This window comes from Bos indicus, chromosome X (assembly GCF_029378745.1).
Source record: "Bos indicus isolate NIAB-ARS_2022 breed Sahiwal x Tharparkar chromosome X, NIAB-ARS_B.indTharparkar_mat_pri_1.0, whole genome shotgun sequence".
NCBI lineage: Eukaryota > Metazoa > Chordata > Mammalia > Artiodactyla > Bovidae > Bos > Bos indicus.
Genome location: NC_091789.1, coordinates 20,622,809 through 20,649,886, shown reverse-complemented (window position 1 = coordinate 20,649,886; position 27,078 = coordinate 20,622,809). Strand labels below are relative to the sequence as shown.

Sequence of the window (27,078 nt, the reverse complement as noted above, 5' to 3'; positions counted from 1 at the left end):
ATTTGATATATACCAAATTAATGAGCAGGGGAAAGAAGTTAGAATGAAAATGGCCTCCTTCTAACAGTCTTAGAGCTAATGTATATTGTAGTTATGTGTTCCATTATGTACAGAAAATAAAGCATTCTTTCCTTTTTGTTTAGAAAAACAATTCTCCAACAAATTACTATAAACTGTGAACTGAAAGTGAAATCACTCAGTCTTGTCAGACTCTTTGTGACCCCTGGATTGTACAATCCATGGAATTCTCCAGGCCAGAATACTGGAGTGGGTAGCCTTTCCCTTCTCCAGGGCGTCTTCCCAACCCAGGGATTGAACCCAGGTCTCCCGCATTGCAGGTGGATTTTTTACCAGCTGAGCCACAAGGGAAATCCATAAACTGTAGTAAAACACAATAAATAAAGTATTTAAATACTTCTGGCTTATCTTTAAAAGGAACACTATTTTGGTTTGCAATTTTTCTGTTTAACTTTCTTCACCTCTTTCACTGATTGGTCCCTGGTGAAGAGCCTGAAGATTTTTAACAGATCCCAGACATGAACTAAAAAATTCTCAGAAAGTTGGCTTGAAGTACAAGTCTTTTCTGTCTGAAGAGGGTAATGATTACACTGACAGACGGTATAATGAAAATGCACCAATGCAGTTTATTTTAATTCTAATTTATGAGAATAACTTCTTAAGTGCAACATCAGAAGTCAATTCATAAATACTGAATTTGGAAAGCGCAATCAAGAAAAGAGCCACATTTTTTTTATTGGAACTACACATTTCCATAGTACTGGGTACCACGATTCTAGAACAAAATCAAAAACAAAAATCTGAAATAAGCATGACAAAAGTTAACTCCAGGAGATCCACATGAACTGCCCCAAACTGGATACAGAAGGTTGTGTAGTGTACGCACAGATTTTTCTGGGGAAAGGTCCTGAAACTTGAATCAACTTCTACAGGTGTCCAAACAGTAAATGGTAGAATTCTCATCTCCTCCGTATTTTCAATAATGGAAGCTGTGGACTTTGGGAAGTTCACCTTTGCACATTTCAGAGTGAATTTTCATGGGAAGAGGGTAGAAAAAAGTAACTTGTGAGGACTGGGGAGCAAAAAACTCTGAAGAGTTCTTTACCTCATAAGTTTTAGTAACATGTTCTGGTTTAGAGAGGGGAAATGGGGATATCAGTGGTAACATCATAAAGTGGAAGCAAAGAGACACCTACAGGGATTTTTCAAGTCCTTAAAGAAAAAAACAAACGTTAGTATGAATAAAGCAACAGCAAGAATTAAAAATGCAATTTAACTCAAGTACAATTTTCCGTTCCTGCATATCAACAACTTTCTTTATTTCTGAATGTCACAAACTTCAATCAGAATACTTTAAAAAATATTATTTTGCATGCACTTAAGAAATCTGACAAAGGACAAGGAGCAAGTTAACTTGCATTATGCTATGGAGTTTGAACTGAACAGCCAAAGAACACATATTTAAAATAATTAGGTACAGGTAACCATGAACACTTCACTGCATTAATCAGATGGCATCCTACCTCTATGCACACGTTCATGTAGCACTACGAGTAATTACCTTGCAGCAGAGGCAAAATGGAGATGGAATCTCCCTAAAAAGCAAGTTTAAGGGATTAAATAGTGTCGTCATCATCATCATCACTACTGAGAACAAAGCTGCTGCCTGTGGACAAGGGCCCTTCTTCCTTAACATTCCCTAAACCACCCACAGTCCCTCTCTCATCAGAATCTTCAAACAATTTGTCGCTGGAATCATCATCAAACAACTTCTCGTTGGAATCATCATCTTCAAACACCTTTTCATCTATGTCTTCATCTTCCTTTACATCTCCATCTTCCTCATCTTCTTTTCCATCTGAATCTTCAAATACCTTTTCATCTGCATCATCTTCTTCGTCCTTTTCATCAGCATCTTCAAGTTCCTTTTCTTCTGCATCTTCTTCGTCCTCTTTCTCATCTGATTCATCATCAAATACCTTTTCATATGCATCTTCCTCTTCTTCCTTTTCATCTGACTCTTCGTCAAACTCTTTCTCAGAGCCTTCTTCATCAAACACTTTTTCAGAGCTGTCATCTTCGAATTCTGATTTTTCAGATTCATTTTCGTCTAACTCTTTTTCTGGAATGTTTTCATTAAATTCCTTGTCAGAGGCATCTTCTTCAAAACCTTTCTCAAGGCCATTTTCTTCTAACTCTTTTTCAGAGCCATCGTCAAACTGCTTTTCTGAGCAGTCTTCAGACTCTTGTTCTGAGTCGTCATCTTCAGAAGCCACCTTTTGGGGGCTGGCCTCCCCCTCAGACTCCTTGCCGGGGCCTTCTTCTTCAGACTCCTTCTCACGGCCGTTCTTGTCAGGATCCGTTTTGAGTTTCTTCTTTTTGGATTCTCTTTCAGGGACAGTCTCTTTTGACTCTTTGTTAGGATTACCCTCTTCACGCTCTTTCTCAGGGCTGCCTTCTCCAGACTCTCTCTCCGGGAAGTCTTCTTCACGCTCTCTTTTGGGACAGCCTTCCTTAGACTCTCTTTCAAGGCAGCTCTCTTCAGATTCTTCTTGGGGACCTTCAGCTTCTTTTTCAGGGCCACCTTCTTTAGCATCTTTTTCAGAAGCAGCTTCTTCAACTTCTCCCCCATCTTCCATTTTTTCAAACTTCTTTTCATCTATAGGTTCTTCAAATGCCATTTCAGTTGCGGCTGCTTGAACATTTGCTTGAGATGTGCCAGGGTGCTCAGAAAAATGCCTAACTCTAGAAGGCCCTGCCCTTTCTGGAGCACGGATGGAATTTGAACGCTGCAGGCCTCTGTTGGCCTCAGGAGCGTTGAGGAAAGCCTCCCATCCTCTCAGCCTTTCCTCCCTTTCTCTTGTGGTCTCCTCCACCTGTGTACACATGGAAACCGCTGTTAAAAGATGTTTTAGGCCAAAAGAAGTAACAACGTCTTGGAACATTTCTAACATTGCTCACAGTACTCTGATTTTATAAGGTATCACTTCTGGGAAATGAAAGCAATTCCCTATCTTCACTTTCCAAACTTTATACCTTGGTTTACTAGTGCTGACCATAAGATCGTTTAAATAAATGTCCAGTGCCATGGCACTGTAGAAATGTCTCCTCAATTAAAAAGTTAATCACTGAACTGTCTGTACTTTATAAGACAGAAAAGAAGAGAAACACTTTAGCTTAATGCCTTCTTTCCCATTGCTGTTCTGAGCAAGTGCAACACTTCAGACTTATAAACTGAAAGAATGAAACATTTTTCTTTCTATACTCTCAATGTAAAGGATTATTTAAAAGTACAGTTACATTAAACAGATTACACATAACTGAAAACTTACATGAAAAACTGCTAGATCAGTATCTGTTGGAATGAAATAATTCACGTGCCCTTGACAGTTGCAGAACTCACCTGATAATCCGTAGTTCCATCCCACGCTTGGGCAGTGATTTGACGCCCACCAAACCACCTTCCATTGAGGGTTTGAATACAATAATCAGCTTCCTCTGGATCCCTAAAGGACACAGAGGCCACACCATCGGGGTGTCTCTAAAAAATACAAGGAAGATAAAAGAAGGAATGAATGAGAAAACTGAAAGAGAAATATACACATGTGGCAAGGTAGGGCAGTAGTATTCTTTCTGATGATTTAAGCTAAAGATTTTATGTATGAAGTCTTTCTTTCCATTTACTCCAGCCAGTGACACGCAGCTAGCTACTTCTTCAGCCTAATTTTATCAAGCAAACACCAAGCATGATATACTTGGAAATGTTCCTGCTCATTACAGTGTCAAAGGAGACGCAGAATAGCATGGTTGTTAAGAATGTGGACTCTGAAGCTGAACGGCCTTGGGATTAAATCCTGGCTCTGCCATTTACCAGCGAAATGACCTTGGGCAAGGTGCTCAATCTCTAAACTCCCTCATCTGTAAAATGGGTAAATAAATAAAAATAAGTAAAATAGCATGTACCTATCTCAGAGGATTGGGAGGATTAAAGGAGAGAAATATATAAACTGTAGTTTGCAATCAATAAATGTTGACTCTTTTACACTTTCACCTGGCCATACACTCACTCAAGAGTGATGATAAAGGAAAATAACCAAGGCATAAGCAAGTCTATCGAAGGCTTGGCTTGTAATCCATGTTCATCTAATTACGCTAATGCTGCGAACAGACCACCACCACTAGAGAGCAGAGCTACTACGTAAAAACATTAATGTAAAAAACTTGGAGGCATACTGACATTTGGTAATAACTTACTAAAATGGAAAAAAATTGCTTTAGGAATCATTTGTTCAAGCCACTTACATCAAAGAGAAGGAGCTTCCTAATTTGTCCAAACTTTGAACACTCTACTCGAAGGTCTTCTCTGATTTCATTCAACACCAGTGGATCATCCTACAAAAACACACTCAATTAAAAGGGGTTTTCCCCTTTATAAATCCTGAGAATGAAATTTATTGCTTTGACAAACCAACAAACAAAAGTTTTGCTTAAGGTTATTAGCTATGTTTGCCTGCAGTCTACAAAATTAAAGAGTCAAAGTCTAAAGAAGTTAAGACGATCACATCTGCTGCTACTACTACTGGTCTGCCTGGCTTTGAGATGGGGGAATGGACAAGTATGGTAGGCAGCAATGGGAACGTGCAGTGGCAAAGGAGAGGGAAGGAACATGTCAGTGAAAATCCCAAATAATAGCAGCTGTAGCAGGTGAAGTCCTGTGGCACATATTAAGTCAGAGACTAATTATGTTCTGCATCAGCATCACAATGACTGTGAAGATGAAAAACCTTTGCTTTGTGCTTTGCATAGATTCCTATTTACCAAAATGTTGCAAGGGGGAGACATATATCCTTTTCATTGACTGAAGTGAAGTGAAAGTTGCTCAGTCGTGTCCGACTCTTTGCGACCCCATGGACTATATGGGAATCTCCAGGCCAGAATACTGGAGAGGGTAGCCTTTCCCTTCTCCAGGGGATCTTCCCAACCCAGGGATTGAACTGGGATCTCCTGCATTGCAGGCAGATTCTTTACCAACTGAGTGATGAGGGAAGCCCTTCATTGACTGTGTCCTACAATGATTCTTTGTGCTTCTGAGATTCTATTTTAACTCATAGGGTAAACCTCCCTTATAAGGATTCCTGTTCATCTTGCCTCCTACTACACTGCAATTGAAACACACAAATAAGGAGCTGCTGTTAACCACACAATAAAAACACACACTTAACTAATGCTTTCTTGCAACTATGAGTCTATTAAGAATACTCAAACACTGCTGCTTCTAGTGGTCTTGAGTCCCCCTCCCCCAACAACAAAAGGATTTAAGATTTCTTGTGGGAATTAAATTTTCTTCAAGTTCCAAAGCATGAAAAAGGTTCATAAAAAGTTATATTATCAACTTGAATTTCAACTACATAAAAACATATACAAGGGTATCCTATCTACTAATTTCTATTGAAGCAGACCTAAACACTTTTTAGGAAACATCTGAATCCTCACCAACTAAAGAGAACAGCAAAAAATGACAAGTAGCTTCTCCTTCCTAAAGTTTGTCAAAAGGCAAAAATATACAACTGGTAGGCAGTTACTGAAGTCAAATTTAAAATTAAAACTGTAAAAATCCTATAAATCTGAGGCTTCTAAAACTATAGCTTGCAGGACTCTGGATTTCTCCCACTTATAAAATCTAACTTTGGAGAATATACCAATTTGTTTTATATAAAATTCTTAAACCTGAGAGGAATGGGGGAATGGAGCATAAACTCTATACTCATTTGGTAAAGCCATGGGGTGGCTTCTAGAGATGTGTGTGTGGCGGGTAGCTCTTACCAGATTGGGTGCTTTCTGCAAGCAGGCATCTCCCTTGACTGAATTTGAAATACCTCACAGAACCCAGCAGCGTCTTTTCACACAATGAACAGTCGATTAAAACTTTTTCAGTTTGATAAACTGTTCCTAGTAACTCTATTTTCTTTACCAAAGGAAATCAGGATTATATTAAAAACAAAAACTGTTTCAAAATATTTGACGAATTTAAGCATGATTAAGTTTTACTGGGGAAGGGAGGGATGCATTACTGTCTTTATTTCTTTTTTAAAAACTTTTTTATTTTTATTTTTGGCTGTGTCAGGTCTTCGTTGCAGCATGCAGGCTTAGTTGCCTGGCGGCATGTGGGATTTCAGTTCCCCAACCAGGGACTGAACCAGTGTCCCTTGCATTGGAAGGCGACTGTCAACCACTGAAACGCCAGGCAAGTCCCTGTCTTTCTTTCTTTATCAAAGCCTCAGTGTCCTTCCCAAAAGAACATCAAATTTCAGCCAAATACTTCCCAGACTTCTGTTTTCATTTTTACCAGCTTGAAAAACAAATGTGTCTCTACTGCTATAGTATCATGAGACTTAAAGATAATAACCCCTTCCCCTGGTTAAGTGTCTTTTTAACTTAGCTAAGCATGAAAATTTTCCAAAGACAGCTCTTTGCAAGCAAGAGACCTGAGACTAAACTCAGACTGTTAAGCTGAAACCTTCCGCATTTGACACTCATCATTTTTTTCCAGGGTGGTGCTTTGTTTTCCCAGGAATAAACCGTATTTCTCATTCCTTTCCAATCTAAACCCATTCAAGACAGTAGCCAATAACCCCATGTGGCTACTGAGCCCTTGAAACGTGGCTTGTCCAAATTGATGTGGGCTGCAGGTGTGAGGTAAATACCAGATTTTGAAAATTTAGTACCAAAGGCGGGGGGGGGAAAGAAACAGCTTATTAACATTTTTATGGTATATGCTACAATTATAATACTTGGATATATTGGGTTAAATAAAATTCATTATTAAAATTTACTTCCCCTGTTTCATGTTGTATTTATACTGTGGCTGCTAGAAAAATTTAAGTTACACATGTGGCTCAGATTAGACCTCTATTGAACAGCCCTGGTATACACAATGAGAAAACCATCTCTGCATCTGAGTTTTGGTTTTCCATCCTTAGTATTCAAATTTGCCAGGCATGATTTTTTTAAATAAGGCTTTGAATTAAACACTGAAAACCCCCTAAAGTTACATTTAAAATACTAGCCTTCACTGTTCTCCCTGATACCAAAAAGTATTTCTAGGTATTTTGCTTCTAACTCTAATCAACTGTTTGGAATAAAGACATACAGGCATACCTTGGAGATACTGCAGGTTCAGTTCCAGACCAGCACAATAAAGCAAATATTGCAATAAGGCAAGTCACACGAACTTTTTTGGTTTTCCAGTTACGTTACACTATACTGTAGTCTATTAAGTGTACAAAAGCATCGTATCTAAAAAAGATATGCCTTAATTAAAAAAACACTGCTAGAAAATGCTAACCATCACCTGAACCTCCAGCAAGTCATCATAGTAACAAAGATTACTGATCACAAATCACCATAACAAATATAGTAATAATGAAAAAGTATGAACTACTGTGACAATTACCAAAATGTGACAGAGAGAAAGAGAATGAGCAAATGCTACTGGCAAGATGGTGCTAACAGGCTTGCTCCACAAAGGGTTGCCACAAAAACTTCGTTTGTTTTTTAAAAAAAGGTTCAACCCCTGGTCAGAGATCTAAGATCCCACAAGCTACATGGTATGGCCAAAAAGGAAAAATAATAATAATAAAATAAATAAACTGAAATACTTAACATGTGGCTATAGTCTACCATTCTGGACAATCTACTCCAGTGGACAGACCTATACTGATACACTTTTACATTCAGGCCTACAAAACACTGAGCAAAAAAACAAAAACTGCTGACAGGCTCTCATCAAGCTCGGCAGACCACACAAGCCCAGGTAGATGGGCAGACAAAGACAGCACCAAGGGTTTCTCTGCCCAAGAACTCTGAACCCCATCACTGCCCTCCCCAGCCTCTGTGGCACAGCTGTCTGAAAACTTTCCTTCATTTGCAAAGATGCTAAAGAGAAAATATTGTATTCATTGAGTGAATGAAAACACTCTGCCTTGTGAATAAAAGGGGTTTCATTCATTTTTTCACTTTTTCAGATAAATATTGAGGGCCTTCTGTGTGCTAAGCACTGGGAATGTAACAGCACAGCAGGTAGACAGAGCCCTGACTCTCATGGAGCTCATATTCTAACAGATAAGATCCAGTAATTTCAGATAATAAATGCTATGAAGAAAATAAAACCGGCTAATATAAAGGCTCTATAATTCCAAAGTTTATACTAAACCAATAAAGATTTTCTTTTTTAAACAATCAAGAACTTACAAGCATAAAATTTCTATCCTTTAAAACGTCCACTGGAGGGAATTTGTAGGAGTCAAGGAAGAATAAATGTGGCTTTTGGGAGGAAAGACTATTTGTTAAGCTAGGAAAAATTAAGTCTGCCCAGGGTGATAGCTAGACTTAAGTGTTAGACTTAAGTGTCTCAATGAGCAAGGCAGGAGGCAGAAACAGGTTAAAGGTAATTACTCAACAGACTTCAACTTGCAAAGAGCCCAGATACTTAATAAATTAAATATACATTTATGTTCATGTTCAAGTGTTAGGAGTATAGAATGTTGTGAATCTAAGGTCTCCAGTCACAGAAATTAAAAGGTCACCTAACTAAAAAAAACACAATTATCTGCCAAGGAAATAAAATGTAGATGAATCACAGGGAATTCTGGAGTTGTACCAAGTAGACTAGATACCATGATCCATCTATACATGCCTTTCAAAGCCCCAGCTGGGAGGGACAGCATTTCAAAAAGCATTTAGTGTGCATGTGAACATGTGTGGGGTTCTTTTGGCCATCCTTGCAGCTTGAGGGATCTTAGCTCCCTGACCAGGGACTGAACTTGGGGCCCCCAGCAGTGGAAGCGCAGAGTCCTAACCACTGGACCGCAAGGAAAGTCCCTATGTGCATTTAAAAAAAAAACAAAAAACATAGTTCATTATCACTGCAAGTCTAAACTGGCTCTGTCATATTTCAAGATTCTTCAGGATTCGAGCCAGAAGAGACACCACACAGTACTAATAGACCACATGTATCTTCTCGATTACCTCAAAAGATACAGGCTCCATAGATACACAGTAAACCCTATCACCTCACTATTTGCAGAGATGGAGTTTCACAGACCATCCTGGAGCTCTCTTAAAGGGGGCTAAAATGATATCGCCACTCTGACTCTGTTTCGGTGCACAAAAGGATCAAGAGTCAGCTTTGGTAGGAACGAGAACATATGCAAACTGTCTGGAATTTTACATTACGAACATTGTTTTCTTATGTGTAACTTGTTACCACTAATTTCAGAATCCAGGCAGAGAATAAAGAATTGTTCTTCCATGAATGATCCCATGAGTCTAGGCCAAAACACACAGATAAGAACAAGATGCAGAATGTAACACAAGGTATCCTGATGGCAACTAATATTCCTTAAACCTCTCTAGTAGCTCTTCTTCCTTTATTCACTTTTATTTGCTGTTCCTAGAATCGTCCATGGACATCAAGTATTACAAAGTCCTCGTAATAGCCATTAAAGGGTTTTGTAAAAATTAGATTCTGAAAAACAACCTCCACTACTCAAATGTCAGGGACTGTATTTCACTTGGAGAAGGAAATGGCAACCCACTCCAGTACTCTTGCCTGGAGAATTCCGTGGACAGAGGAGCCTGGTGGGCTGCTGTCCATGGGGTCGCACAGAGTCGAACACGACTGAAGCAACTTAGCATGCATGCATGCATTAGGGAAGGAAATGGCAACCCACTCCAGTATTCTTGCCTGGAGAATCCCAGACAAAGGAGCCTGTGGGCTGCCGTCTATGGGGTCGCACAGAGTCAGCAGCTGCCATTAGCAGCAGCAGCAGTTCACTAACCTAAGGTTTTTTAAGTATCAAACTTTTAGCACCAAAGTGAGGTTTTCATTTCCAATTGTGAAACTGGTCCTCCCCACCAAAGTAAGCCTGTATTGCTGAACTGTACTTAACATCCACAAGTGACTCACAGAAATCTTTTCAAGACTGTACTTTTAATATAGCAGCTGCCATTTGGGGCCACAGTATGGGTATTAGCCTGGTTTACTTGGGATATGACTAAAAGAACACTGGGCTAAACCTGGGAAAATCTGAAACCTTCAACTGATTCTTGGTTCTATTTTCCAACCATGACAACTCATGAACATGCAGGATATGACATGAGAAAGATGCACTGAGGCAAGCTTTGGGTTCTCTTGAAAGAAAGAATATCTGTGTTTCTAACCCTAAGAATACTTCTTCCTACCTCAAAATCCATCGGATGAAACATGTTTTTGATGATGACAACTCGCTCATGGCGCATTCGGGATGGGCCAGCCCGTCTCTCAGGTCTCCAATCCAACTGCCTAATGAGAGAAAGTAGGAACAGCAAGTTGTGAATTTCATTTCAGACTTGTTGGAGACAGAAAAAAACAAGCTATAAATATAATCCTTTACTGAATGCTTAATAATGATAATTATTTGATTTCAAAACAACAATGTGTATTTTAGTCACAGTTACTGCACAGCTTTCTGAAATAAAAACAATCAGCAGTGAAAGATGGACCCAGTGTCTGAAATGCCCAGAGTAAGTATATTTTTCAGAACTGCTGTCTGGTTACAAACATTTCAATGAGACTCCTGGAAAATTGGTAATTATTTAGTATCTATGACTATCTAGGAAGAGACACTTCAAGGCCAAGGAAATGTTCAAATTGTATTAGTTTCTAGGTATTTTATAATTACAAAGAACAAACAACTGCACTGAAATATGTAAAACTACTCTGTTACAATCTTAAATCTTACTGGTTTGTCTATAAAATGCTTAGGTATCTACTTTATTCCTATAAAAACTATTGGCATCACAACTAAATGCTTTTATAACCATTTTACCATTAGTTTAAGCATAGTGTTAGAAGCTTTATTAGAATTCAACCTGATCTAAGTGCTCATCATTTTGGCGCATTTCTTAAAAACAGCATATTTCAAAAAAACATTAAATTAATAGAAACTTGATGACATGTATATATTATATACAACCACATAATACATGAAAAATGATAAAGCTTATAATTTCTAACTCCTACTAACTAGTATGAATGTAAAAGTTTAGCTCCTGGTACGCTGATTCCATCCACATTAAAAATGAACTAATGGCTCTCATATATAAACCTAAACCATCTTATCTAATTTGATATTCAACATTTTATGTAGAGATAGCTTTAGTTTATTTAAGTTCCTATTGTATTAAAAATGAACACCCCAGAAAATGAAAAACACCATCACTGCCAAACATCCTATTACACAGATTATTGAAGGTTTCTGAGGATCTAATAAAAGTTTAAAAAATTTTTGTTTCATATTGGCATATAGTTGATTTATAATGTGTTATTTTCAGGCGTATAGTAAATGAAATTCTTTAAAAATAATCTGTAGGCATATTTGATGGAACAAAACTATGCAATTACTACCAAAAACATACTCTAGAACATTTATACAAAATCTTTCAAAACAGAAAAAAAAAACCACCAACTTTTGTTGCATAGACAGCTTTTTCTTGTAGTCTTTGCACTTCTTCTTCTTCTTTGAGGCGTCATATTCTCCCTTCAACTGAAATTTTGCCACTTCCACATGTAATTTGTAGCCTCTAATTTCATCTTCATCCAAAAGTTTTAATGCCAGATCCACAGATTCTCTCTTTGTAAAGCGAAAACAAGTTACAATCAGTAAGTTACACACTGAAATGAAACTTTGGGAGTGTTTTAGATGAATGATGACTATACATAAAATAAAAATTTAAATGTAACTACCTACATGGGAATAAAGAACTCCAGAATGCCTATCAGGAAACTTGTATTTAAGTCACAACTGTCCCCAACCGGTTATATGAAGCTAGGCAAGTTATTCAAGCTCCCTGAGCCCCAATTTCTTCATCTATAAAATGGGAATGGAAATGCCTTCTTTGCAGAGTTCTTGACAAAATTAAAGTTATACCATTACTGGAATAGCAGTTTTGCCTTTTGGAGTCTCTATTTCTCATCTGTACAATGAGGCAAATGGACTTGGGTGATTTCTAAGGTGCGTTCCAGTTTTAAAATTCGAAGTTTCCTACTTAAAAGACTAGATGACTCAAGAAACTGGGAATAGTTTGGTCAGCCTTTTAATTTGTTTTGTTCATCAATTAAAATGTAGGTCTGTGATATACTAGGAAGATGATTATCTGACAGCTTGAACATTACACACGTGTGTGGATTCTGGGTCCGATACAAAGGGGGCAGTTGTCAGCTCTGCACTGATTCAAAGATCTAAGGAAAACTCAAAAGGACACTGAATTCAGCCACACAATCGAATATGGATCCTGGAACAATTAACTATGTTATTCTGGAACTCAATTCACTGGTTTGGTAATCTTGTAATTTAATGGCTCATAAATTTTATATATAAAGTTTATCAAAACCCTACGTTTCCCTTAAAAATTTTAAAACCCAATGAAACCCCCTAAGAGACTCTTCACAGATTTTTAGTAAACCCTGAAGAACTTATTAAGTGTTCAAGCTCCTTACATTTGAAAATTACATAAATATCTTCCTATAATGGTCATAGTCTTGTATGATCCCCATTATGTTCAAGAACGAGGTCAAAAACCTATCTTTCCCAAAGCTGTCGGCTTACTCTTAGTCCCCTCTGATTTCACTGAAATGCTGTATACTCGCAACAAACTCGTAACATTGGTACTGTTGTTTTAACACTTTGATTTCACTTTGTATTTGTTTTCAGGTTCCATGACATATGTAATATGCCATCATTGTGCCCATTTCTTTTGTACCCTGCAATAATGCATAGTAACACATGCTCCGAACGTGATAGGTGTTCCAAAAAGAATGGCTTCCTTGACACTGAGCTTTCCCCTGTGCAATTTACGGCACCATGAATACATCAAGTTCTGCAAATGTCTGTTAATACCACTCTCTCTTCTCTCTCATTCAAAATATATTTCAAAGCACTAAGCCTAAGTTATCACTTCCTTTATGGTTTAATTCAGGGGTCAGAAAACTTCTTTTGTAAAGGGCTGGTGAGTAAATATTTTAGGCTATGTGGGCCATGTGGTCTGTGTTGCAACTACTCAACTTTGCTGTTGCACTGTGAAAAGAGGTACAGACAAATGCATTAACGAAACAATGTGGGAATATTACAGTAAAACTTCATTCACAAAGACAGGCAGTGGGCAGAAGTTTGCCAAACCCTGGTCTAACTCATTCCAATGGGGGAATAAAATGTTACAGACTTTCTTTTCTTTGTGGCTTTTTGAATGTGTTCTGCGTTGATTACATTCATACACTCCTATGGTTTTTCCTGTGGTCATGTATGGATGTGAGAGTTGGACTGTGAAGAAGAATTGATGCTTTTGAACTGTGGTGTTGGAGAAGACTCTTGAGAGTCCCGTGGACTGCAAGGAGATCCAGCCAGTCCATTCTAAAGGAGATCAGCCCTGGGATTACTTTGGAAGGAATGATGCTAAAGCTGAAACTCCAGTACTTTGGCCACCTCATGTGAGGAGTTGACTCATTGGAAAAGACCCTGATGCTGGGAGGGATTGGGGGCCAGAGGAGAAGGGGACGACAGAGGATGAGATGGCTGGATGGCATCACTGACTCGATGGACATGAGTCTGAGTGAACTCCGGGAGTTGGTGATGGACAGGGAGGCCTGGCGTGCTGTGATTCATGGGGTCGCAAAGAGTCGGACACGACTGAGCGACTGATCTGATCTGAAAGAGATCTTTGCAGTAAAATTAAGACAAAAGAAGCACGTCTGTCCTATGACTAACATAATACCTTGACTTGGTAACATAGTTTCTTACAAGAGGAAGTGAATAACTTTACAACATAGTTTTTTACAAGAGCAAGTAAATAACTTTATCAGTGTGATACACAAAGGCACAATCAGAAACCAAGTTTTCTTCCCATCCTGTTTTGAATAGCCCTCACCCTTGGTTACCAACTATACAAAATTATAGCCCTGGTTCCTGAGCTGAAAAATGGAGATAGAAGAAACTTACATGACCACATAACTAACCTTCAAATAACAGCAAAGTCCATCTCCTTTAAGATTTCCTTGATTATCTTTGTAAAGCTTGACCTTAAATTCTTCTGTTTGAGGATCTCTCATAATAATGCCAAACTTCGACATAAGCTGTATAAATTCATCCACTGTAATGTCTGGAGGCAAACCTGTGATGTTAAGGGAAAAAAATTATAATGGCATCTATAACAAACGTGAGGGTTACTTAAGTTTCTACTAATTCAAAATCTGTAACTTGGATGAGTGATGAGTGCACCAAAATTTTGGTTTTCTAAAAGTGTGTAAAAATCTCACATCTATAGACTTTAAGAAATTTCATGTTTTAATGTATTCAAATATACATTAAAATCATGCTTTGATTAGGTCTTGTATCAATGACTCTGAAGGGGCAAACTGCTGAGTTATTACCTAAAACTGTCAGAAAGGATGGCATGCAAAGTTATATACACGTACTTTTTCTTAAGTTTTATATAAAAACATATTCCTCACTAAATGTACATGGCTCAACAAATAAATGACACAATGGTAAAAAATAGAATTCAGAGAAATGGAAATCTAAAAATAACTTTGTGGAAAAACCTCAAAATCAAATATTTTCTATTCTAAATGTGGTTAAAAGGTATACATACCAGACACATAAACATTTGTATTTCTGCCTTCTTCAACATGAAACCATCCTAAAAATAAAAATCGAGTAAAAAATCAAGTAAAAACACATGCAAGAAAAGGTAAGAGTCCCATTATGAAATCCTGACAGTGCGGCAGTTTCTCGAAACTTCCAGAAACTTTTTCTTACCCTTAGAATAAGACAGACTAAATCAAATCACTGGCTAGTTTTCAAAGTATTTGGATCTTTGGACAAGTAATTCACTTCAGAGCCCTGTCTGAAAAAAGATGGCTAGCTTATCTTGGTTCTTTATGAATCTGATACTACCTTAAAAAAAAAAACCTTACCCTTGCTCTGACTTTAAGCCTTGGCATAGGTTGCTTCTGACTCCAATCTACTGTGCCACCAGAAGCAAAATTGACTTCTTTAATTTAATTGGAAGTACCAAAAAAAAAAAAACAAACCCCAAACCAACCATTTAAACAGAAAATTTAAATAATCTCCTAATAAGAATTCTGTTTTGCAAAGGAAGAAACTGAGAACTGAACTGAATTGAAACAATCTGCTTGATGCCTACACGTTAGTGGGAGAGCCAACACATGAACCCAAATAATAATAATAATTAAAAATACGCATCTTATGATTCTGTCAAAGTTCTAATTCTTCAAAAAGTAAATACATATACACATACTCATACTTTTAACTTTTATACTCATGTTTTGCAAGCTAAATCTACTTGCCTGATTCAGCCTTTCTCTTTTCTCCCTTCTTTTTCAGATCACTGGGTTCGGGGGGTTGTCTTTGCGGAGGTTCTTCTGCAGTCCTAGCACTGACATCTTGGACACTTGCAGTAGAACTAGACGCACCATCATCAGAAAAGCCGTAATTGGCCTGATATGTAGCAATGAAATCTTCAGTGATCTAAATAAGAAGTTCAGTGCACACACACACAGAAATTAAAAAATGATTTCCTACTGTGAAAAGTTTGCACTGTGTCAAATAACAGTATATTCAATTATACAATGTCACATTTGAGTGTTTCTGTGGATAACAGTAACTAAAGCATATATGACAAATAGTCACCTACATAGAAAACTGTGCAAAACAGAATAAAAAAATTAAGACATGGGTACTTGGATTATCAACACAAAAGTCTGAGATACTATTAAAGGCATTTTAAGTGCCGTTGGCACCTTTCCTAGTTGTTTCATTTGTAAATTACTATCTCTGTAGTCTACTTGACTAAGACTACAGATATACATAGCAAAGGAAGTACCAGATAACAATAAACAGAATAAAAACCAACAGTCAACTAATAATCTAACAACAGAATCAAATTTTCTTTTACTATACAGATGAACATAAGTATACATACTCAAATCACATTATCATTTAATGTCAAAACAAATCAAGAACAAATCCAACTCACATCCATCCTCCTGGCTCTTAGAGAAAAAAGCACAATTGCACAATGAAACAAACGTAGTTGTATCTTCATACCAGTCAATGTGAGGCACACATAGGAATGAGGAAAATTTAAAACTTGGAAGTTTGAAGTGGTATGGGTTCCATAACATAAAAAGATAAAGCCAAAAATTACTATACTATCTGATGACTGGTGAAGTACTCAGAAGGCTGAAGAAACCAAATCTGCACTCTAGCTGGCACCACCAGTACCCAAGTGAAATGTTAAGTTTAACAATTCAGAGGGATTGGAACATACACACAAATAAAAAATGGGAAAGAAAATAGTTTAAATAAATAATTAAAAAATAACACTCAAATTACACAATGCAGACATGGTTTGCATCACTGGCTTGCAAATCTATCAGTGTGGGATAAGTGTCCTTGTTTTCCACCTGTACCACGAGACTTGGATTAACAGGGTACTCTGACCAAAAAGTTTACAGAACCAAGTTTAACAAAAGTCATTTTACTTCCAAGCTGAAATAGAATGCTTAAAAATTTACAAGTACTCTAAATAAATACGCACAGATCTTTTCCATCCAAGTTCTGTGCTCCTCCTGTCATATTCCTGTAGTGATATGGTTCAAATATACCTGTCTAGGACCAACTTTAGTAGGGAAGAAAAAAAAGACGCAACGTTCAATCAGTAAAATTTTACCAATTTATCAATTTTTTTCAACTCAAGAAGTTGCCTTTTGCACCTAGCACATCAGTTAACCATCTGAATTCCTAGAATAAGATTGAGACTACCTGAGATTAACATCGACTGAATTTGCTCTTGATGTTTTTCCTCTTTGCAATAAAAAAGTCACTGACATAAACCAACTGCAACCTCCACAGATAAAATTAATAAGGCATAAAAAGGACTTAAGAATTAAATTACATTGAAGACGTCTCTCTAAAGATTTCCGTTCCTTTACACGTCGGTTCTGCCACAGACACAACAAAAAGAAACGTCACTAGCCAGAGGGGCTCTAACCCAGGACCTCAGCAAAGAAAACGTGAAAGGAGCGCCCCGCGAGGCTGGCCAGGTGGGCCCGCTGTGCAGCGGCGCCCGAGTGACTTACCTTGGGGAACCAAGCCTTCTTGTCTAGGTCCCACTCGTACGGGGTGTCAGTCGGCTGCTGCCCGAAAGAATCGGTTTCTCCACCGGGATCTTTCTCGGTGTCGTCGTCCTTGGTGTCTCCGTACAATTCTTGCATTCGCAACTGCTCATCAAACTCGTCGTTCGCATCCAAGTTGTTGCCGCTCATGTTGCCCACTTAGGCTAGAGGCAAGGTCCGGTCGAGCGAAGAGGCCGAGCTGATGCTGGAGGGGAACAGAGAAAAGGAGGTTGGCCACACTCAGCTCGCTTCCCACCGCCCCCCGGCCCGCCTCCCCGCGGCGCCCCAGCAGCCCCCGGGAAGTCAGGGCCACTCGCCGGCCGCACCGCCCCCCGCTCCGCCCGCTGCCCGCCCGCCGCGCGCGCGCGCTCGCGCGCGCGTCGCAGGACCTGGCCTCGCCGCGCCACCGCCCACCTGATTCGCCCCTCCGGGGCTCGCCGCCGCGGCCCGATCCGGGTCGAGGCGGGAGCGCGCACGCGCGCCGCCGCCGCCGACCGAGTTTGAGGCAACTACGGCTCCCGCGTCAACGTCTGGAAACCACTTGGAAACCGAGGCCCGCTCAGGATGACGAAGTCGCCATTGTTGGCGCGTCGCGTCGTCGCGGGTCGCACCGGCACGCCCCCAGTGGCGTCAATAGGAGCCGACACGGGCCAGCGGCGTGGGGCCCCGGGGGCGGGGCTCTGGGAGCTGCGCTGCTGCCGAGCGGTGATGCTCAGCAGGGCTGTCCTGGCGCGGGGGCCGGGGGGAGCGCAGGGCCTGCAGCCTCTTGGAAACGTTGGGCTCCGTGGAGTCCGCAGCGGGGCGGTATCCCAAAGGCATGGGAAGATTCCCACTCGGCCGGCGCCGGAGCAGGCGTCGAGGCGGCCGCCATCTTGGGGGAGTGGACGGGACAGGCGGGACAGGTCGCGCTGCGACAGAAAGATGCGCCTCCTTCTCCCGGAGGCCCCTCCTCCGCGTGGGAAACAAGTCTTTCACTTGTTTCGTGAAGATTTCCCTAGGAAAGCCGGGTTAGCCCGAGCTGGTAGTACAGGGTCTGATGTATAGTGCGTGTGTGGTGAGTGAATGAATGAACGAACGAATGGTGAGTGGAAGGAGCAACCTTCTCTCCGAGTCTCTGCTCCGTCCTTTTATCTTTCTGGTGCCTTCTTCAGGCTGGAGATGACTCTGGAAAGGAAAGGCAACAGTTGCCTGTCCCTTGTTCTCCATGTTTCAGACTTGCTCAAGCTACAAATCTGAAACTGTAACATCCAGTGTACACACCACCTTTACTGCCCCACTAACGTCGTTTTTTGATTTTTTAGGAAAAAAGTGCATGTGATAGAACTTGCATGCATATTTATAATATAGATAACATGAGTTTTATTAGGCGCATATACGTTTTGCTAAATATTTCTTTTAGGATCCAAAAATAGTATACAGCTGTTTTCAGCAACGTGTTATTGGGCTTCCATTTCATTCCTGAATAGGTTCACAGCATAGGTGATAATATACTAAGCAGCCCTGCTGCACGTGACTCTGAGCGCCTGCTGTATCCACAGGCCCTTCTGAGCAGGTGGCCAAAAGTTTATGTTTAGCTCCTGTGTGACCCAGTTGGAGGCCTGTGAGGTGACTTGGTAGGGTAGCCCCGCATTCTAGACTGAGTTTGACTTACTGAGCCAGTAAGCCTCTCCCAGAAAGAGGGATGAGTAGGAAATGCGGGCATGGTCAGAGTAGTCTTCTGTGGCCAAGTTCTGTATGGGTGAGAGGAGAAGCTGAGGCAGTGATAGAGAGTCATTGAGTCACCACTATAGTGGAGTTGGGAACTAAATATGCTTGTATCTGTGATAGCATTCTGTTGGCTATTGGGCCCTCCTACTTTTATTTCCTTGTGGATTCCTAGAATTAAACCCCTAGTAACTGAGTTAATCTGGAAGTGTCTCTTTATAACCTGTTCCCACCTCACCCCCGCAAGATTTTTTTGCAAGAAATAGTCCAGGTAACAAGCAAAAGCCGGAAGGGGTGGGTCCTTTGTTATAAAGATAATGGGTACCTCCTGAAACTCCAGGACTGGAATGTAGATAGGCTATACAAGCGGCTGCTGGACCCAGGAACCCAGAACCCAGTCAGCTGGCTTCTCCCTGACTGTCCTCTTCATCCTTCTCTTGTTCTCTGTGAAGGGTGATCTCAGTATTCCTGGCATAATAGGCCACCAGCTTCTTGGTATATAAAAATTAATTAATCTACAAAAGCAGAGACTACCTGGCCAGAGAAGTCACCTACCTGGCCTAGGAAGTCTTTCTGGAAAATGACTGAGTTATACCAAACGAGATATATTTTTTTTTTTTAATGGCCCATTCAGGATCACTCTGTTGGGGAATTTGCCTCTCCCCATTTTCTTTAATCCCAAGATTTAGTGGAAATAAAAGTAACTCCTTTTGACAAAGTGATGGATCCTTGACTTAAGATGGTTATAATTGCAGAAATTATTTAAACCCAAATTTGCTATTGTCAGTAGGAATGTTTTGTGGTACTATCAACCTCAGTGACAAAGACTTAATCTAAGTTTGTGACTTTGTTTTCCTGCTTTGTAGCAGGAAAAAAATATTATGGTCCATTATTCTAAGTCTTGGGTCAGGGCAGACCCTGAGTAAAATTGGAAGTATACAAAATTTATTTTGCATGTGTCCTCCCCCACCCCACCCGCAATTTGGGAGCCTGTCCAAAAAAAAAAAGAAAGAAACATTCCATAGTAGCTTTTCTGAACACAATAGTCAGTGTGAAACAAACTGTGGATTTCCTGTAAGGTTAGCTCTGACAAGGATAATCTGTTTGTTTGTTTGTTTTTAAAGACCACCTCCTCCAAAACAAAAAGCAAAGCCATGCATTTTAATCCCCATTAAATCAATTTCTATCAGATCCCTAAGTTACCTAGGGATTACTCAGGATGAAAAAATCAAAGTTCTTCAAGCTCTAGTTTTATCAACTGCTAAAAAGCTTGCTTAGCTTTTATTATCTGGTACTTTTGTGAAGTTATTTCTAAAATGTTATTCTTAGAGTAAACGTGTAATTTTTACCCAGAGTAAGGAAAATAGTAAAATATTTTGGAATTTGGGAACTTGAAAATACCCTGTGGAGTTAAAATGCATTCTCAGTGATATTCTGTTAGAAGTACTGTTTTTAGAATATAAAGCTACACAAAGTCATTGAAAACTTTATTTCATATTTATTTTTCTTCCCACTTATTACAACATCCATCTCAAAACAATATAAAGACAATTCTAACACCCCTACTTTAAGTAAACCAATTTTGCTTAAATGTAAAGTCTAGTGTTAATATTATATCCCCTTTACAAGCCACGTCTTTAAGCAAAAATTCACAGTTACACAAGCCATTTAAGGAAAGCTCAAAGCTATCAAAAGCACACCCCAAAATCAAGTTCTTGAAAATACAAATTTAACTATCGACAGTTAAAGGCTTTAATTTGCCCCAAGAAAATATTTTCTGAAGCCACAGATCTAAAACTGACACATCTATTGATAAGTTTTTTGAAATAATATTTATTATAACTTTATAGCATTAGCAAGTAGGAACAGAGGATAGAAAATCAGAACCTTCAATCTGATTTCCAAGGGCAGAGATTAATTAGGTCACACTTATTAGAGGACTTAGGCACACATCAGGTTTAAGATAGTCAAGCAGAAAGATGATCTGATAACAACTAAACACCCAGGTGTTAGGGATTTCACGTGGTACTTCTGCATTTTTTAGAGAGAGGGCACTGCTTACCAGAAAGAAATGAATTTTCTCAAAGGATGAATTTCAGACAGTGACAACCTTGCAGACTTTTTGACAGGGATCCTTCTTTGGAGCCCTCAAATTACGCTAAACATGGCTAGTGATTCTGCCTATGAAGGAGACAGGTTCTTCACAATATCTGTGAAAGATAATTTTGCCCAATTATCAGTCAATGGGAGTTGTAACTCCAGAACTCGCCTAAGTGAGTAAGTGCTGACCTAGTAAGGCAAACACCCAGCCCCAGATCCTTACTTAACACTGACCCCTCAACGCTGTCATTGCCATTGCACAGCTTTAGTTCCAATGGCGTAGAGATTAATGGAAAAGGGTAGTCAAGAACAAATTGTGTGAAATTTTATTTTTTAAGACTTCATTTTTTTTAAGAAAATTGCAGAAGAGATGTTTTACCTCTCTTTGATCCCCTTTTCATATACAAAGTATAATCTCTAGATTTACACCACATAATAAACACAAACACAGTTTTATGTAAATCACAAGAGTATATGAGAAATTATAAGCATCGGAGATGTGATGGAAGGTTTTTAAGTGCCATGTGTTCTTCCTATTTGGCCTCTGACATAGACAAATGTGTCACTATACCTAGTGGGGCTCCATTTTATTTAGAAAGCCCAGTAATGTTAATGCTTGTACACTGAAGAAAACTATGATTTGTCCAATCCTTTCCTCCTAAGATTTCACCACAATTTACAAGCCATTGAAGTCCTGACACCATATACCTACACATAGCTCAGGGTTGAACAGACACTCTGGGAGGAAAAAATACCATTTTTAATTGAAAAGCTAGACTCTGTCATCTTCCTTCTTCACACTGCAGCCAGTGAATAGGGACACACTAATTTCGGACATCTGAGTGCTTGCAGCACCCGGGACCCTTCCCATCACTGCTAGGTTGTCAAGAGGGGTATTAGCAGCGGAAGCGTCAGGCACCCCTGCCTTGCAACAGAATAACTGAGCTTTAAAATGCTGCTGGAAGGTATTGCTCAGCCAGTAAAGAGCAAAGGGGTTTACACAAGAATTGCTGAAAGCCAGAATCCGAGAGATGATGGTGACAATTAAGTGAACGGTAGAGGAGTCCGTATAGTTTTGAGAAGTGAATGAGCGGTAGAGATACAGAAGGTGATTCGGCAACCAGCAGAGAGCAAAGAGAGCCACCAGCACCAGAACTGTTCTGGCAATTCGCTTCCGGGATTCAATCTATAGAGAGAAGAAAAATGACAGCAACAACAACCAAAAACCAAGAACCCATCGACAAAACAAACAAAACACACCCAAAAGAAAACATTGAGCTGGCAGAGATTTTAAAAAGCCATTTTCTAGATTAACTGAGAAATTTATAGTTAACAGGCTGGTGTCTCTTTGCGCAGGCAAGTGTGGGAAGGCAGCCTGTGGCTCTAGAATACAGCAAGTGAATTGACATAGTAACCTGTGATGTTGGTCTCTGATTAGCTCTAATTCAGACTCCTATCCCTGGTTTTGAGATACTCTAGGGTGTCTCTAACTATCTCAAGGAGTGTTGTGGAACCATTGAAGATTTAATTTTATTAAGAAGTAAATGCTGTACAAAACTGTTTTAACTGCATCAGCAGAGGCTGACTAAGTTTGAACAGTCTTCTGGGGATTGTGAAAGTTGAGAAACTTGTACCTAAAATTATTTTTAATGTATAGGAATTCTCCCCATATAGTCAGGGGAATAAAAACCAATGTGCCATCCTTCATATATGAAAATAATCCTACCTACACCTCTTAATAAGAGAAATGACCCAAATGAAGTGCAGACATTGCCTGTAGTCACAGATAGAGCAAAGAAAACTATTCACGTGGGCATGAAAATGCAACTTTATAAAATAGTGAATAAATAAATAGAATACAACTATAGCCTCCTGAGCACCACTGTTGAACCAACTGAAAGGACTAGCTTGAAAAAAAAGCACTGAGCTCTCCATGTACTGGTCAAGAGGTAAATGGAATCATCTCCCACCCAAGAAAGATAGAAATCCTGTTGGTTTTTTTTTTAATTAAGTGGAACAATGTTTTGCCAATATTCTTTTTATTCCATTCATATTTATGAGAGCAGAGCACACCTGGGTCTTGCAATGGCCTTAATCAAGCTACTGTGAGTCACTGTGTTCTCTTGCCACTGGCGCTGGGTCCCTCGAGACCCCCTGCCCCCAGTCTGCTCATCTGTGTGTAAGTGGTTTGCATTGAATAATGTTATGGCTTCTTGCCAGTTCTACCATCCTGCGTTTTTCTATCATTCTGTTACACTTTCTAAAACAAAAGATGCTTCACTTTATAGTCTCACCTTGTGTGATGTTTCTCACTGTTCTATGGGGTGATTTTTTGACTTACCCCAAACTTCAGCTGCCCCTTTTCTAATAATAACAGTCCTACCATTTACTGAACATTTACTGTGCAGTAGGAACTATGTTAAGCATTTCATATATATCATCCAGTCCTCATTTTCATTTTATACATGAGGAAAGTGAGGCTCAGAGAGGTTAAGTAGTTTGCTCAAGATTGTTCAGCTGGTATGGAATTAAATCCTGGGTCTGACAGACTCCAGAGCCCAGGATCATAGCAAAAATATGATTCCGCTATTGTATTTATTGTCCAAAGGTGCAAAAGGAGGCATTTCCCTTCTAAATACATGCATGAGTGCTGATGAATACATACCTGCTTGCGGGCATGGCTTTGTTCCTCAGTAGGTATGTTCAAGGTGCTTTTGTAAAGAGTTCTAGCAATCAGAGAGTAATAGACAGAGATAATCGAAAGTGGAATAATGTAGAATACTAAGAAGCACAGCAGAGAATGTATCTCTTGCAGGAGCCTCTCAGAAACAGGGTAAGAGGCACACACTTTAAATGTTACATTTTTGTCAGGATCTTGAAAAGTATATACATTTGAAAATATAGCCTCCGGTAGAGCAATGATCATAGACATGATCCAGATGCAGCCAGCTTTGGCACAGGTCTTCAGGATGGCATTTGGGGGCTGACGCTCCAAGGGCTTCACAACTGCCTTGTATCTAGAAACATATAATCACAGCAAAAGGCAAAATCAATATCAAAATGACAGAATCTAAAAATTAGAAGTGACCTTAGTGATCATCCAGTTGTACCTCCTATCCATATGTATATAACCAAGTCAACATTAACCAGCTGAAATTGGCTAGGATTTCCAATACACATAATACATCCCAGTAATTTTTATTTATGCTAATCACTTTTTCCTTTTATTCACTGTTGAGATAGTCCAGGTTTGCAATTTATATGCTTTTCTTGTAGATCCTCTATTTAGGGCAAATGAATATTTTTTGGGCATGATTTTGTGTGTGATGGAGAGTAATTCATTACCTGTGTATTACCTTAAGTGTTCTAAAAGACTTCAATTTTAAGTAAGTGACTGATATTAAATCTAATTCTCCTTTCTTCATGAGTGAGCAGTCATTAACCTTACTAGAAAAGAATTCTATGAGTTTATGCTGAAAAGAGGAGAGGGTTAATTTCTTCCCTGTTCAAATGCTAATTTCTTGCCCAAGCCAATCTGTAGGTAGTTTCGGGGCAAGGCAAGGGTGAAACCGAAAAAACCCTATACCCATGCAAAGATGCCTCCTTATTCTGACAAATCTACCTCAAAATCTATATAGCCTTTAAGTAAATCTGTCCTCAAACAGAATATAAAACCAGTCAAAGAAAAACTCCATAAAAGACACAAGGAAAGCTTTTCTTCCTCTCAGATCCTGGAATCTGAAGAAGCTTTTCCTTCTGGTACTGCCAGACATTGATTACTTACCGGCTTCTTGCAGGCTTTTTAAAGCATCATCTTAAACATTTGGAGCCTTAATTTTTTATGCTTTCATAGTTATTATTCTACAATAGGCGCACAGAAAAACACAGTACTTAGGCTGAAAATATCCTAACAGAGTCCAAACACCCTGACTGCCAGAGGTTCTCACACACTCCATTCATACAGCTCTAAAAGTCAACCGGGATTAATTTATGTCTCTGGAAACGAGAATGTCATTGAACGCCTATAGAAAAAAACAAATACAATTAAGTCACGACATTATACTGAGTTACCAGGAAGCCAAAAGCCTCACCGTTTTTTCACCATTAATTAATTTGATTCATTTCAAGTAAATTACATGCATGTATCTTTTTTTACCATTCTTCCGGTAGACAGTAATGCATATGCAGTCAATTTCACACCTATGCTGATGTTTTAATGTTGACAATATTGCACCACTAGGCTGCACTAATGTATAAAGCATAAATTGTTTTTCTTTTTCACCTGGAACAATTTGCCTTAATAAATTGAGGGGAGGGGGGAGACCGTTCGGTATTCTTTCAAACAAACAATTACAGTTCAAAGAAAATAAACGATCCCCGAAGCACACAGTTTCAATCTCTCCTCTAATGCTAACACAGAAATTTTAACATTCTCATATCAACTTTTATTTAAAATGCCTCCCGATTTCCCAATCTTACATCCCGATTACAGAGTGTGAGAAAAGCAGCAGAGTAGCCAGTGAACGCTACATACAAGCTTTCCTTTCTTTTTGTCTTATTTCACATCCTGGCAAATAGAACTGAGAAAAGAAACCCACCTGTCAGCACTGAGAATTGTTAACGTGAACACTGATACACCGACAGAAGTGAGCCGGATGAAAGAGAGCACCTTACATCCAATTCTTCCGAACAGCCATCCCTCTGCCAGGTAGTGGGTTGCATCGACTGGCACACAAGTTAGCAGAAGTAAAAGATCTCCAAAAGCCAGGCTGGTGATGAAAATGTTGGGAACTGTTTGCATGGATTTGGTCTTGAAAAAGACTTTGATGAGAATAGCATTTCCAAGGATGCCCACTGAAATGATCACGGCATAAGTGATATAGATGGCACACAATGCTTCTATTCCTGGAGAGTTGTCTCCGGTCCTTCTTTTATTTGTGGAATCATTAGGGACGACGGAGCTCGATAATTCTGTGTCATTTGTGGTTGAAATTAAAGTCTGATTAGGTGACTGAGGCTGCCTTTGAGACATTTCTTCTAAAGCCAATGCCTTGAATATTTCTTCTGCTCAGTTCAAATGTAGTTGATTGTCACGTCTAATGCCTACGTCTAGTAATGAGATGGTAGAGGAACAGAGCAGAATGGCAGGCAAATCCAAGACACTCAGATACTCCTTTCCTTCAGTTGTTCTGTGTCTCCCAGCATGCTTGGCTAAATGCTTACTGATCTGGCACTAGAGGGTGGGAGGTGGAGGAGTTTTATTGACAGTTTTATTTCATGACGTTTCCATGACAGAAGGAGGGGGTATGGGAAATGCTCTGCAGTTGCTTATTCTTTCCTGTTGGGGAGTCTTAGGACTACCCAGGTGTTATTAAATAATACTTATTGTTTACTAGAATCACTCCGCTTCCATACCTAGCCACGAAGATCTGTATGGATTTTGTCAATTTTCATCCTTTTTTCTGCATTCAGCAGGTGGCCTAGTGTGCTCTCTTTTACAGGAAATAAACATGTATGTCCCCTGAAGCACAAACTTGAATCCACTCCTCCAGGTTTAATATCAAAGAGGTGCTGAAGCAACAAATCATGTCACAACCAAGGAGGGATAATTCAGGTGACCTGGGCTTATCACCTGATTCTGACACATGGTAATTCCCAATCCTGCATATTACCAGGGCCCTGATACACAATATCAAAGCAACCTTTAAGAGATGCCAAATCCAGGCAAACCACCAGTTGCTTTGTCTCTAAATGTCCTAATAAAACACCATTTACTGTTTGACTTGCTGTTTTAATGCCATGTATTTTTGTAAATGTTGTTTAGGGTGTCTCCCTTTAGAAATGGTTAAAAAGGAACCTGCCTGGTTGCAAAACAAAACAATGGAGAATACAACTCAAGGTTCTGACGCAAAAGGACTTGTAAGAATGAAAATCATTCTTTTCAAGTGAGGGAATGCCTCAGGCTATTCTAGAGGTTGGGCATGTAGACAATGTTTACATTAACCCAAGGAAGCAGAAAATAA

General features: G+C 39.4%; 2 protein-coding genes across 2 annotated transcripts; both read right to left on the bottom strand.

Moving 5' to 3' along the window:
- Window positions 1-621: 621 nt before the first annotated feature.
- On the bottom strand, window positions 622-17,874 carry HTATSF1 (HIV-1 Tat specific factor 1). The gene is made up of 10 exons (XM_070784578.1): window positions 17,666-17,874; window positions 17,216-17,456; window positions 15,422-15,602; window positions 14,704-14,751; window positions 14,069-14,223; window positions 11,527-11,690; window positions 10,261-10,360; window positions 4,321-4,410; window positions 3,422-3,559; window positions 622-2,894 (listed from the first exon to the last, which is right to left on the bottom strand). Exons 2-10 carry the CDS (start codon window positions 17,399-17,401, stop codon window positions 1,635-1,637), a joined length of 2,322 nt encoding a protein of 773 aa, XP_070640679.1. The 5' UTR covers window positions 17,402-17,456; window positions 17,666-17,874; the 3' UTR covers window positions 622-1,634.
- Window positions 17,875-20,773: 2,899 nt separating this feature from the next.
- On the bottom strand, window positions 20,774-26,087 carry BRS3 (bombesin receptor subtype 3). Its single transcript, XM_019955610.2, has 3 exons — window positions 25,654-26,087; window positions 23,721-24,072; window positions 20,774-22,241 (listed from the first exon to the last, which is right to left on the bottom strand). The coding sequence occupies exons 1-3, from the start codon at window positions 26,085-26,087 to the stop codon at window positions 21,828-21,830; spliced, it is 1,200 nt and encodes a 399-aa protein (XP_019811169.2). The 3' UTR covers window positions 20,774-21,827.
- Window positions 26,088-27,078: the final 991 nt, after the last annotated feature.